Consider the following 14,726-nt stretch of genomic DNA (forward strand, 5'->3'; position numbering starts at 1 on the left):
GTGCCACCAATTGAAATTCATTGATTCATTTTCAAGTACGCGTTTCTGTGATGAGACAGTTCAAATTAGGCAGAATGAAATTAAATTAAGCGTAATTCACTGCTTTTTGAGGTGACAGTGACCATTTGTTACAAATCCCAAGGTGGAGCAATGAATACGACCTTCTACTTTCTTTTGAACATGACGCAAATACAGCATTTAATTGACGTATATATTACAGAAGGAGCTTTATTAAGATTTTTTTTCTAAGCCCCACCGCTTCCAGCAAGATTAAAACTATTCCAGATAATGGAAAATTTTATTTACCCTTGCATCTTACTTATCATTCAGCAATCTCACTTTTACAATTGTTGCACAATTGTTTCTCTCGAAAAAAGCTAAGATAATGCCAAGTCTTTTCCCACACAACACGCCCGCTTTTCGCAACAATTAGGTGGATTGTCTGCCTCTTTATGTGCAATTCACCAAGCTCTCTAATCCATTATCTAACACCCTTCCTGCACTGCAATTGCGTTGGATAATCGACATTAAAATCATAACCGCCACATGATTCACTTTTACAACTTCCTATTTGTCTGCAAGCAATAAAGTTCGTCAACATTTTTGCATCTAAATGCATTAATCTAAACCGTCGATGGAAAGGGAAAAAACCTATTAGCCATCGGGTTTTCAGATTTCGCTTGATATTTAAAACCTAATATGCACAAATATCACTTTTAATGCATGGATAGCCTACGGATTTCATTCATAACTTTTCTTAAAAATTAGCGTTGTGAAAGTTTTCAAATGCATGCCCACGGAAATCAGTTGGGGCAAAAAGAAAATGAAAACCTTAAAAAGAAAAACACATAGCCATATACACTAAATACATGAAATTATGGTTTTGTTAATGCAAAATGCATAAAGCAAACGCTAATCTTGTGGTAATGTGATTAAAAGTGAAAGAAGCTAAAGATGGAGGCTACGTTTACTTGAGAAAATTTGAAATTTTCATGAAGCCTCCATCATATCTAATGATGATGGTAATTTGGTTAGTTTAGCGGAGCCACGCAGGGGCCTACAGTAGCCTCGTGCTCCAGGAGTCGAATGTATGTAAGTGGGTATCTAGGTGGAAACATGCAAACAATTATGTGGAGAACAAATGCCGAATAACTGCTGAATGAATGATTTATCTAGCACTTTGCATATGGTTCCAAAAGAAAATTTACGCCTTGGGTGCTGATGCTAATGCTACATAAATAGAAAATTGCATTTACTAGTGTCAGTGAATGGGTTTTCAATTAACAGATTCAGGTCTTAGATATTATGTGGAAACTGCCTCTCATTTGAGTTCATCTCGGTCTTGTGCCCGGAATCCATCAATGATAGTTTCTTCGAAGATAACATTAACCCTGATCTGTTTCTGTTCTGCCATTAGACAGTAGTAAGATCATTTGTAATTGGCTTGCCAGTTAGTTTAGCAAAATAACAAGAGCAAATTCAAAACCGTGATTTTAACCTCGAAAATCTACACGACCAATTTAGAGTGGACACTACTTTAGCAGATTCACTCTAACGTCGTGAATAACAGAATGATTTGTACCAAACTTTTCCATATAATCAAATACATTTATATCTGTATCGCGACCTATAAAGTATAAATCAATTTTTTTATTTGATATTTCACATCATTATATAAACGAAAAATATATACAAGCTATGTTCAAAGAGAACCCGTAGTAGCATTCAACAGATGGCATCCTAAAAAGTATCCCTATTTGACTGAGCACAAGTCCCTTTCGTGCTTCCACGTGCCAAACTATCCATATCTGCACGTTGGATATCGAAAATGTTAACCAATAAAGGAAAGAGAAAACAATTTGACATTTCAAGGGCAAATTTGAATATTTATTGACCATGGTTTGGATTCATTACTTATTTTATTTGGTTCCACTGAGTAACGGAGTTAACTCGACATGATTGAATCCGCCATTTTCCTCCGTCCTAGATTTTGTTAGGAACTCTCAAACGACGTTTCGATCGGTCTTTTGGCCATTTACCATCTATTGCGATTTTCAGATCAAGTTTAACTAGTAGGCACTCGTCAACACGGTTTAGATGACCGTACCATCGAAAATGCCTATATACCAATTTTACAACGATGGGTGTAACCTCACATCGATGGCAAATGCCCTCATGTCGGATTTGAGCGTATCGTGCTATGCACTTATTCCAATGCAACGTCGTCGCTCCCACTCATATTACCGCGAAGCGCGGTCAATTATCTTTGGTAGCCGACCAGAATTCAGAACACCATTTTCCGACGGGGTGGACGACAATACGGTAGATTTTGGGTTTGTTCGTTAATGTATTGGTGACAAGGAAAGCCATTTCTTCCAGGTCACGCTGATGCGTGGAGCAACTTCATAGCGCCGTTCTTCGTTGGTTGATAGCATTGATGCGAGGATCTTAAATTGCTCAATTCTCGACTGTCACTATCACTGGCCGTACATATTTCATTGAGATCGACCATCAAACATTCGGTTTTATCAAGATTCACTTAGAGACGGTGTTGCATAAGGCGATCGTTCTGGACAAGTTGTTCGAGATCACCCTTGTTTTGAGACACTAGGGGCGTTGGGCGTTGGAACAATATAATTTTTAAAAATGGTGCTGCAGAAAAAAAGTTGGAGCAAATGTATTAGCTTATTTGAAACTTAATCTCCAAAAATTGTATTAGCGTTTTTGAAATTATATTATATATCGATTTTCAATCCTGAGAAGAACCAATGAATGCCAAAAAATATTTTATATGGGAAGACCAGTCCCAATTCTGCCAAAAAGCGACCGTTTTTACCTTTAAATGTGGACTTCCCTTGTAAATCAAATCCCGAAAGACACTAAAACGAAACACTTTCTGTAAGCAACTTTTGATTACATGTCGCTCGACATTTTTCGGTGTTTCTCAAATCCTTCGGGTTATGTCATTCGCATTGGACAGATTACCGGGAAATAAAATACCACTTGTAACCTAAAGCAATTGGAGAATCGATTAAAACCATACTCCAGTAAGACTTATCGAAGTTTATATTGCTGATAAAGGGAACGATGAAGTCGGAACAGAATAAGGGATTATGCGATTGGAGCCTAAAATGGGCGATATACAATATAAACCGATCGGAAGTTTTGCAATATTCTCACTCTCTACGGCATGACTCAGCAACGAAGATATTGACTTTGGAATATAGATTGTATTCAATAGTAGAACACCGCATGACATTAAGGAATTAGCAGTCCCTTTTATCGGTAATATTGATCTATCGTTCCATTCAAGTAACAGCAAAAATTTACCCGTTTTTTCGTTTTCATAAATGCACAAGGCGACAACAGCATAGAAACCAGACACAAAAGGACCAAATGTAAATGTCGCATTACCAGTGTCGGCCAGAAGAAAAATAGCTGGAGTCCTAAATTCGACATGAACTAATTAAACAATTCTTCCATTCAGACGAAATACATATACCTCACCCTTGAAGGAAACATCCGGCAGTGTATCACAGGTTGGCTCCGAGAAAACCATCAAAGGAACATGGAAAGTATTAGACAAATTGGGGATATCAGAGGCAGTAGGAACGATGGATTTAACAGAGAATGTAGAGAAGTAAATTCGAAGAAAAGTGGAACCTACAAATTATTTAAGGAAAGCTTAGTCCGGGTTAAAAAAGTTGCAGATCTGGAAGGCAGGCAGAGAAAGTCTGCAAGCAAAAGACAGCGTCAAATTAATAACAAATTCAATGAAAATGATCCGCCTCTCTAGGCAATCCTGGTAATAGTGGCCGGGATTTATCTAGTTCCAGCATCAACTGTTGGTATTGGCCTCTAATGTTTGGTAAGTTCGATGCGACCAGTTTCCAAACTACGCACGCAGCAGGGCAGTGTGCTTAGGAAACAGGGCCCACATGAGATCAGACCCTCCTCAGGACTTCCATTACTCGAATATGGACTTAGCCTGGGTACCAGGCGAGCCTTTAGAGATGAAAGAGCGGATTGAAAAGTAGGTCAATATTGGTATAAACGCGGATCCCAACTGATAATACGATTGACGAGATGCTGAAATTGCGGTAAACGCAACGATACAGACTGTACAAAACAAGGTGCATAATTGGAGCGCAATCAGAAAGCAAGGTGGGCATGCTACTCTGAACCAGACTCCTACCGGTGATACAATATTTCATAGATGATCTTGGGAATAGTAGCAGGTGGAAAGTAGGAGGCGTTGCAGTGGATGGGAATTCACGGTGCGAAAGACGAGATGATTGGGGAGGAAGTTTCGTGACGTCAACCTCGTGCCCGGGTTTGAATCCTGGCCACGGTCATCGACGTTCGTGATTGTCTAAAAGGATTACATATATAGTGCAATGGGCTACTAAAGGCCTGAGCGCTACAACTACGGTTCTCTCCTTTTCAAAAAAAACGAGAAAACGGAATGTGATTCCCCCATATTGCTGTAACATAGCGCAACAACCCCAAAACTTCCACCTCTGCTCATAAAGAATAGCCGTTCCAAGAGATGAAGGATGATGATGAACAAGTTCATTACAGCGAAACCTACATAAAAAACCTGTTAGAAAAGTTTGCCTTTTCTAGTAAAAAATCACTTTCTCTCAAATAGCAAAGGTTTCAAGAGATCGATTGTAATGATATCCTGTCTTCCATGGTGATCAGAGAAAGGACCCTTGGCCTTTTCCTATCGTTGCGAAATTATTTGAATGAAAAAATTGTTGACACCGTAAAAGTCGTTAACTATATTATATTCAAATTTTGAAAAGGATTCATCTCGGACTTTGTAAATTCTTGAGAACACAGTTCATTTCTTCCGGAATATATGGGAACTAAATGGGATGAATTTCCCTAAACTATTATTGGCCTACACGTTTGCCATTCTAGTCCTTGTCACGTTCGACAACAGGGTCGATTCTCTGCTAGGCTGCAAGTAGCATCTCAAAATAAGTTTCGATAATTGCTGGAGGTTTAGGGACAAAAATATGAAACAAGTCGGGAACCCGGAAGCTAGACGCTTCCGATGTGAAAGGTTTTGTTGTAAGAATATTCGGCTTCACGATGGTTCCACTTATATACAGCTCGTAGTGGATATACATTGAATATACGCGGTATTTAATTCGATGTGATACTAACATTTTACCTCGTGGGGAATAGTAATTTGACGCGAAAGGAGCAATTTACAACAATAATAGTAGGATTTCTAGCAAAATTAACAGTACGATGCCTCCTATTAAAATCTATCCCACCGCGCGGATCTACAATAAACTTAAGGAGGGTCCGCAGTTAATTTTCAAAACAGAATAATACTTTATTTGAGCAGATATCTTAAAGTAAAGGTATTTTCAGGGCCAAATACCATGTGCTCGGCCCACCATGATTTTTTTCAGGATTTTTGGGTTGGATAGCTTCTGAGAAAGTCATTGGAATAATTGACACCCTTCGGATTCGCACACTGCATGTTACTGCAAGCAAGGGGATTGACACTTTCCACGTTTCCACTAAATTTCGTATCAATAAGAGTAACCGTTTGATTCTAAGGCAATGTGTGTGACAGACAGACAGACAGACAGACAAACAGACAGACAGACAAACAGACAGTAAACTGATTTTAACAAGCCTTTGTTTTCAGCAAAACCTTAAAAAAAACAGGAATAAACGCAACTTTGAAAAATGTTCATAGAGATAAACCTTACTGCCGTGGAATGCACGAAATCTGAAAACAAGAAATCCACCGGGTTAGTTGGGTGCCGAAGGTAGGAGGTAATCCCTTTTAGTTCCAACAGAGACACCTACCACATTCACAATACTCACGATTATTCGTTTCCTAACTTATTCAGGATATTCAAACTATTTTAACGATCTATTAAAAGAATCCAAAGCCATACTTGGAATCTGAAGCGGAAGAATGGAAATCATCATGGTTTGTTGTCGATAAGACTTCAACGACGAATTGTAAGGACCAACAGATAAACCATAAAAAATCTCTTTAATCTGTAAAATAGATAGATTTAAAATTCTAGAACAAGTAAAAAAATATGGAAGCATACTCTAAGACAACAAAAACATCGCTCGACTTAATTATCAATGTCACTAGGATGAAACCTCATACAATATTCTAGTGGATTAACTGCCATTAAAACGAACTCGTGATGTCAAAGTCGACGCTTCTCGTAGACTCTTCTTTTGGCGTCATTTTTATAGAACAGTACACATCAGAACGTACGCGAACCTTAACGAATCAACCAAAACTAGGTGTAATTACTGGCAGTTTTTTTGCAAAGTTCTCTCCCCAGGAATCCTGGACAACTTACTTTCTTCTTCAGTTGTCTTTTAATTAAGATGTCGTCGGGCACTGTCCTGAATGCAGCGTGGTTCAATGTTCGAGATAGTTTCAGACTAAGATACCCCTATTAAATGTCACAACGCAGCGGAACTCCGAAATCGTTAGAAGAATCAAAATAGAAAATAATACTCAGTAAAGGTTGATGCCAGATCACTTGCTGAATAACTGAGCCATGTCGAAAAGTTTACATGCATTGAGAATGGTTCAAGGACAAGAAAACTGTGTAGTCGAGAACTGAGAAATGAGAGACGTTGCAACAGTGGTTTTTTTTGGAATTGCTTTGGGACTGGCAATGGCAAATGAAATTAAAATGGATCCAGTACAATAATCTCGAAAGCAGGAAATCATGACGAAAACCCATCAAATCATAAAGTATAAAATGAAATATCCACGAATTATATATTTTTGGTATCGACATGGTGTGATCTAATGCGAGTTGCCCAAATCCAATGATAGAATCACGAAAGAGTGTCATCGGACCTAACAACCGCATTTTAGTCCAAGAAAAAACGGCCCGAATGCGAACAAAAGCGCAATTAGGCGATTTTCCAACACGATGATTTTCGCCAATATACCAATGAAGCCGTTGAAACGTACTTAGAAATGTTGAATTGGAAAATCCTACCCCACCCACTGACGAATCCCCTCTTTTTCGTGTAATTCTTTTTCTATTTCAACAAACTGCAAGCATTTTTTTGAGTATTATACGGATTGACGATCCTTTCGAAAATTTGGCGAATTTAATGTGATTTGTTTTAGCATTTAAAGAAAATACCGTTTTTCCGAGAAAATATTGCCTAGTTTGTTAACAACTGCAGAGCTACTGATATTACACATGCAGCGCGATTACTCGGTTCTGTGGGCCCACCATAAAAAATAATGAATGACGCGTCGCGGTAATGGAGACAATGATCTTGCATTGGACCACAGCCCGACTCTATGATCACATACGTCATTAATATAAGGTTGCACCCATCGTGGAGAAATGGTGAGAATGCGAAAAGCGCCTCTGCTAAAGCACCATCAAACGTAGGTTCACAACACTTTTGCAGAAGGGAAATAATACTGGAGGCCTGAATTGTCAAAAATATGTAATATAGTACATAATGTTCCTATTTTCTTCTTTAAACTGACTGACAAAATTAACACTTATGTCTTTGATGGGACATATTCTCAGGTTATCAATCTGGATGAAACACGACCCTATTGGTATGACAAGAGTGCTACTGTTTCACGTAAAACGCGGAAATGAATCATTAAAATTATTTAGGAGAGATAAGCAACTATGCTTAACTTTAAAAAAGTCGGGAAACCGGAAGCTGGGCGCTTCAGGTATGAAAGGTTTTGTTTGCTTGTGTGAGTGTATTTGAGTATAAAACTATCCCATCCCGTAGCTCGTTAAGAATATGCATTTAGCATATCAGATTTAGTACTTCGGGTTGTAAATTTACACGGTAAGGCAACTTTGAGCTACTGTATCTTTGTTAATAATACTATGATTTTGATCAAACTTGGAGATAATATGCTTCTTATTATATTTGATTTTACTACCATTTACTTTTATAACTCTGACATAAACTTAAGGGGGGTTTTACTCAATTTTCCCAAAAATACGCTAATATGCTATTATTAACTTTATTTTTACAGATATCGGTATAGAGAGTATTTCGGAGCCTAGGCACCATATAGTGGCAACCCTCTGATTTTTTCACATTTTTCGGTGAAGTAATTTCTAAGAATGGGTTCGTTAAAGAAATTATCACTCCCCCCCCCCGCATTCCCCACCTTTTCAACAAATGTCAAAACTAAGACCGGCTTCGAAAAATACTAACTGAGACCTTTAATTTGATGCCCCACATGACTATATTTGATGAAAAAAAAATATACACCCCCCTTTTGCATGTATGAAGACCCCCCCCCCCCCCCTTAAATTCGACATAAAAGGATGTAATTCGTGTTTACACAAAACCTTAAAAAGAATTTTTCAGTAGAATTCTAACATGGGATGAAATATGGATAACCATTTTGGGCTAGAGTTGAAGCGGCGAAACTTTGAAGGAAAGTATGAAAATTCAAGGCCCTGCCGGCAACCGGTAAAATCTTGATTACAATATTTTGAGACTGACAGGGGCCTATTTATTGTGACTATCTCAAGATGCAATAAACCATCTATAGCCAGTATTACAGTCATATGCTCAGAAACAAAGTAAAGCCTGTCATCGACCGAAATATCGTGAACCCTTAACCAACTTCTATTGACCTCGCCCTATTGGACTTACATTTGTTTGAACCCCTTAAAGAGGTTATACGTGAAAAATATGAGTTAAAAATCAAGTGCAAAAGTGGCAATTCATCCAGAAAAATGTTAAGGCAAAGGCGTACATAAATTAGAATAACGGTGGGGCTGGTATATAAATGTTGCTGGGGTCCATATCAAAAAGTAGACAAAGTTTTTCTTGCTTTTAAGGGGGGAAGATTCGATAGTATCGAGATCGCAGCTTTACAACATTTTTGACTCGGATTAGAGGATTCCAGATTATAAATATATAAACTTTCATAGATTTCGCTATATATGTACGATGGATATGGATTAAATTAAAAAAAAAAATTGATGAAATCTATCACATACCATCATAACTACAATCCAATGAAAGAAAAATCTCAGAAATTGTTTGAGCACATTTTTCAAATTATTCCAAAGCAGTTTATGTCTACAGCACATATTACACCAACACAATTTATTATAACTTAACAAATTTCACAGTCAAATGAAGCAATTATAATTCACCGTAACACACTACATTATATCTACTGCTCAACATTTTCGCATACTGAGTTTTGCAAAACGAAAGAATGCACCACATCAACAGCTACTCAGAGTAAAAAAAGATACAATATAGTTCACCGATTCTTTAGCGCAGCTAACTGTCTAACTAATTTTTCAAAAAGTATGGCAGTAACTGAAGCAACGCAAGAATTTGAAATAGAAAAAAAAATACGAACATACGTAAGCTCATACAGCAATAAAGTAGCCATGCCATAGTTTCGTTCAGCATTAATTAAATTTCCATTGAGTATTTTACAATTTTAAGCTTAATATTTACACAGTAGCATTGCAAATAAATTTTTTTCTTCTTCATTTTCTTCTCTTGAAATTCATGCATGCGTTAACGGATAGTTTCGGACCAAAGTAGGTTTCCGTTGACTTGAGGAGTTACAAAAATATTCAGTTTCTTTTGGTTTATAGCACATAAACTAGCAGCAATCCGGGTTTACCATTATTTACGGAAGGAGCTCAAGCAAACAATATTTACAAACATGCATCTATTTTGTAACTTCAAACCGAACGCAGGAATCTGTTTATATTCAAAACGTTTTCGTGGAGAACCCAATTGTGGATCAAAGTTGAGAATAAAGCGAGAAAAAATCGGAAAAACTCATGGGATCCAGCAAGTGGGAGTTGGTTTTAGGCAAATTTCAAAATAGCACGACCCACCACAACAATGAGCATATGGTAACAGACGCTAGCTTAACAATATGAGAGAAAATAAACTGGGAAATTTCGAAAATAGACGAAAATCTAGGCAGGAAGCGATAAGGCGGTCACATTGCCCGCTATACATATTCTTTCTTTACTCACATCTTAAACTCAATTTGAACACTTTTTGGCAAAAGAAAGAAAAAACTGCTTTCACGCTTATCTCTAACTGAAAAATAATTTTATCAGTCTTCATACACACAATGGCAAAACAATGATAACGACCCACTTTCTGGCGAGAAGCATACACGGTAGATTAAGATGTATCTGAATTGTTTTGCAAAATTTATTATTTGAATGGATTGCTTTTGTTTAAAGAAAATCAAATAAAAATTACTTAGAGAGTGAGTCGTCTTGAATGAGGGTAATGATATGAAGGCTGAAAAGCAAAATTGAATATCAGATGAAAGGCTTTACTCCAAGTCTAATCAAGTATATATTTTTGAACAAGAATATTTTTATTTGCAAAGAGAATGGAATAACTTTCCAGAAAAAAAAACATGACTAACTTGGAGGCAGGAATGAATCCTCCTCAAAACGACGAAATAAATCAAAAAATTCTAGTTGTCATTCATAAAAATGTTACTAAACAATATTTATTTAAAAAAATCGGTTACAGCAACTTCGTGATAATATCATAATAAGAAAACCTGCGTAACTAAGCCTATGCACCAAATCTTCACATAAAAAGTACGTACGCGTAATCACAGGCAGCGAACCGACAAGGTATCATGAAGTAGTTACAAAATTTTTGAAAATGTCTTAAGACAAAATAAGACCAAAAAAACGAAAAAATTAGATAATTTCTTAACTGACTCATAGAATCTCCTACTTCAAGATATTAACACGCTTCATTGTTTGGGGGTAGCGGAATTAAGCGATTACTTTTCTATTTTAAAAGCAGACACGGATATTCTATTCTCGGGATATATCGATATTGGAACCAGATGATCCTTACTCCAGTGCCGCAAATATGACTTTTTCTGCTTTTCACACCCCCTGAAGAGTTGTCTTCTAATAAAACAAGTCGAAAACTGGAAGCCCGGCGCTTCAGGCACGAACGGTTTTGTGTATTTCTTGTTTAAATATATTTGAGTCCACAGCTGTTTCATTTGTACGTAGCTGGTAATGCATTTAGCATCTTGGACTACTTAGTTTTGAGCGATATTTACATCCAGTATTTAGTAAATTTACACGGAAGAGATAAATTTGAGCTACTGTAACTTTCTCGCTAATAGTACAATTTTCACCATCGTCACACATCACCAATCGAGAATATTAGTATATATTATAGTCTGTAGTACTGCAAATTTCTATGACTCTAGGATATACTTAAGGGGGTGTTCTAACCAATTTCACAAAAACATAGTAATATACTATTGACTTTATTTGAGTAAATATCGATATGGGGGAGGGGGCAATTCTAAGACCTGGCCATTGTAGAGGGGCCTTTATGATTTTTTTTCTGATTTTTCGCTCGGGTATTCGGGAAGGTCCGTGAGAGAAACGATCAATTTCCAACTTCCTCTCTGTTCAACAAATACCAAAATTAAACATAATTTCGGAAAGTGCTAATCAAGTCCTTTCATTCAATACCCCACAGGGCTATATTTGGCATGCATGTACGGCGACACGACGTCCAGCGACCGAAGTGTCTCATTACTAATATTATTGCATCTGATGCTATGAGAGATAACAGTGGAAAGAAAATTAGATTCACACAGCATCATTTTAAGGAGAGCTCTAACAATGGCATTTGGCAGTCGAAATTCGCCAGAATCGGAGCCCGGATTCGGAAAGGAATATGGATAGTCCCCGGTCCGCAACAAACGTTTTTACTGGAAAGCGTGAGTGTAAAAAGCAGAAAACCGGAACAGCATATCTTTCATTTAGTGAACGTGTAAACGAACTGTGTGAGTTCATCAAGGGATGTTTATAAAAGTCACTAAGTTGTTCTATATTACGACACTGGTAAAGAAAAACTACCAAGCATCAAGTTGTTAAGTTACCCGGGAAACACAGGTGATACTTCCTCAAGATAAAGTAAGTGAGAAACCAATCAAACGACGAAGCCAACAAGCCCTAAAATAATTACTGGCGATTTAAACATGTGGTATTTATAGTGGGGAAGCCGAGCGATATACATCAAAGCTCAAATCCTGATTAATACCTTTGCGAATCTGGACATCGTGCTAGCCAACGTTGGATGAATACCGACCTTCTGAGGTAGAACGTTAAGCTTGATTATCGACCTGACATACATAGTCTGCCGAATGGGTGAGCACTACATCCACACTGACCACCAGGTGATCGTGCCCACGATTCCGAAAGGCGTCTTTCCAATTCCTGAGGCTACTGAAAAAAAACTGTGGTGAATCTGTGGACATATTTGAAATTATAGATGGGTAGGGGTTTAATACCATCACCAAGCGCAATCCAAACATCACATCATTTAATATTACAACAATACTTATTATAACATCACTAGCAATGTTTTGTAATGTTCATACAGGTGTGATATCACACCACAAAGTATCACCAAACATCACAGGGTTATGTTGCAATGTATCGTTCAATACAACACACATGACTTCCACTTGAGAATCTGAGTTTTATGATTCCCTGTTCTTTTGGCTGACGTCGGCCTGGGAAAAAATCATCACATCGCATCACCAACTAAGGTGATGTTTGACGTATTTCTCCGGGATTGAAAAGGATTCTAAACAAAGGTTTCAAGTAGGCTTCCAGGCAAGCGCAAGCAGTTCATAACCATATTTGAATCACGCCCAGTCTAAAAGGCAGAGGTCGATTCTGCTAATGAAACCACAAAAACCATTCATACCTCCCTTTCCTTTGTCTTTTAGACACTATGAGGAAAATATTGGTGATATACCACAAACATTTCTCATTCATCGATTGCTGAATGATAATGAAAGATGTCAAGAATGCCTTTAATTCAGTCAACTGGGTTTTAATTAAGGGTACTTTAGTTAACTTGGACATCCTTGACTTCTCTAGTGCGAAGCACGACGAACGAAATAGTACATTGTGATTGCTGTGGCAAATAAAGTATAATGGAGTGTTTGTACTCCTCGAGCCGAAAGAGGCAACATTGATTGGTTTTGCAGACGAATTAGTGGTGGCTATAATTGTGAAACACGCGCAGTACGTGAAACTAGATAGAAGTGAAACCATTCATGCTACCAAAACATATTTACAATTGATCGAATTGTATCTAGAGAATGAAAAGACGGACGCGATTATCATTCCCAATCGCGAGAAAAAGAATACTGTCAACATCCAGGTTGGTGATAAGGAGGTTGTTTCAAAATCGGTCGTTAATTACCTGGGGATGCTGATTGATGTCAAGACTATACACACAGAACGCACGTTCATCTCTAGCAAAGATCATGCCTAATATCGGGAAGTAAAAATATGCTCGCAGGTTGCTTATCGCAGATTTGGTGAAATCCAACCTATTATTTCAATCAACACAACCCACAGGAGCGTCTGGGCTTTAATGGAACAAATAGTTGTGAAAATTTTGAAAATCAAAAAACCAGCTCACATTTTGGCGGAAAGGATATGGAGGCCATTCACACCAGAGTATGCAAGTCTCATAAAAAAACAATAACAATTATTTAAGGAATTACTGCCGATCGTCCTTACAAGCAAACTGATAACAAAATATAAATCTATGATATGATATTCAAAAGATATATGAGGTGTGACAGAAAAGTAATGAGACTAGCATCACTTTCACAATGCGTATCAGCACCCTCACACCGCTAAATGCAAGTTTCAACTCCTTCCGTTAACTACGTGATTTTTGTGACGTTGTATTTTGGTTGTGCTTTACACAAAATGGAACGGCGGAACTTGGAATAACATTGCGTCATTCAATTTTGTGATAGGCTTGGAGAATCGGTAAGTGTGACGTTTGAAAAGTTAAAACAGACCTACGGGGGACATTCTTTATACCGAGGACAAGTTTTTCGCTGATACAAATCATTTTTGAAAGACACAGAACACGTTGAAGATGAACACCGTTCAGGGAAGCCTTCAACTTCGGAAACCGACCAAAACATCGAACGTGTGATCACTCTTGTGATATCAGACCGTCGTTTAACATTGAGAATGTTGACTGCGCCAAAGTGGTGATGAAAAACCTCACAATTAAGCAGAAAGGTAATTGAAAAACTAAAGATCTTTATCTTCTAAACAGAATCGCCAATGAGCAAGATCTCTTTACCCATGTAATCACAGGTGATGAATCATGAATTTCTAAATACGATCTTGAGACAAAGAAGCAAAGTAAGGAGCGCCCTCCTCGATTAAAAACAGTTTGAATGAGCAAATTGAAGGCCAACGCTGATTTGTTTTTCCTAGAGAAGGGGAAACTGTCAACCAGATTTTTTTTTTATAAACTGTCCTTGAAAAAGGACCCTTCGCGTGAAACCAGACACTACGAACAAATAAATGCTCCATCATGACAACGTCTCATGTCAAACTGTTCTTTCTGTCAAAGGCATTCCTGTGGTTCCTCAACCCACCTGTTCACCTGACTACAGCCCTTGTGACCTTTTCCTTTTTCCTAAATTGAAAAATGTCATCAAGGACATCATTTCGGGACTTTATAAAATATCCAAAAGAGTGTAACGGGCATGCTGAAGCATATACTGGTTAAGTCATCCAGCGCTGCTATCAAAGGTGTGAAGCTGCCCAACGGAACTATTTTGAAGGGGATAACAATTGTGTTTGAAAAAAACAAAAGCTTTGGTAAATGAAAAATCAGTCTCATTA

The 14,726-nt window shown here is 37.7% G+C and overlaps 1 protein-coding gene across 7 annotated transcripts in view; it reads right to left on the reverse strand.

Moving 5' to 3' along the window:
* Nucleotides 1-14,726, reverse strand: part of LOC119661721 (serine-rich adhesin for platelets) — a 375,597-nt gene that overhangs the window by 314,307 nt on the left and 46,564 nt on the right. The window contains exon 1 of one of the 7 annotated variants that reach the window (XM_038071180.1): nt 9,015-9,032. The exons of the other annotated variants lie outside the window; for them this stretch is intronic. Within the exon in view, the coding sequence (XP_037927108.1) occupies nt 9,015-9,020 (6 nt within the window). The 5' untranslated portion in view covers nt 9,021-9,032. Of the gene's footprint in view, nt 1-9,014; nt 9,033-14,726 lie in introns of those variants that run through there. 7 annotated transcript variants of the gene reach the window in all.

Source organism: Hermetia illucens, chromosome 1, assembly GCF_905115235.1.
Source record: "Hermetia illucens chromosome 1, iHerIll2.2.curated.20191125, whole genome shotgun sequence".
NCBI lineage: Eukaryota > Metazoa > Arthropoda > Insecta > Diptera > Stratiomyidae > Hermetia > Hermetia illucens.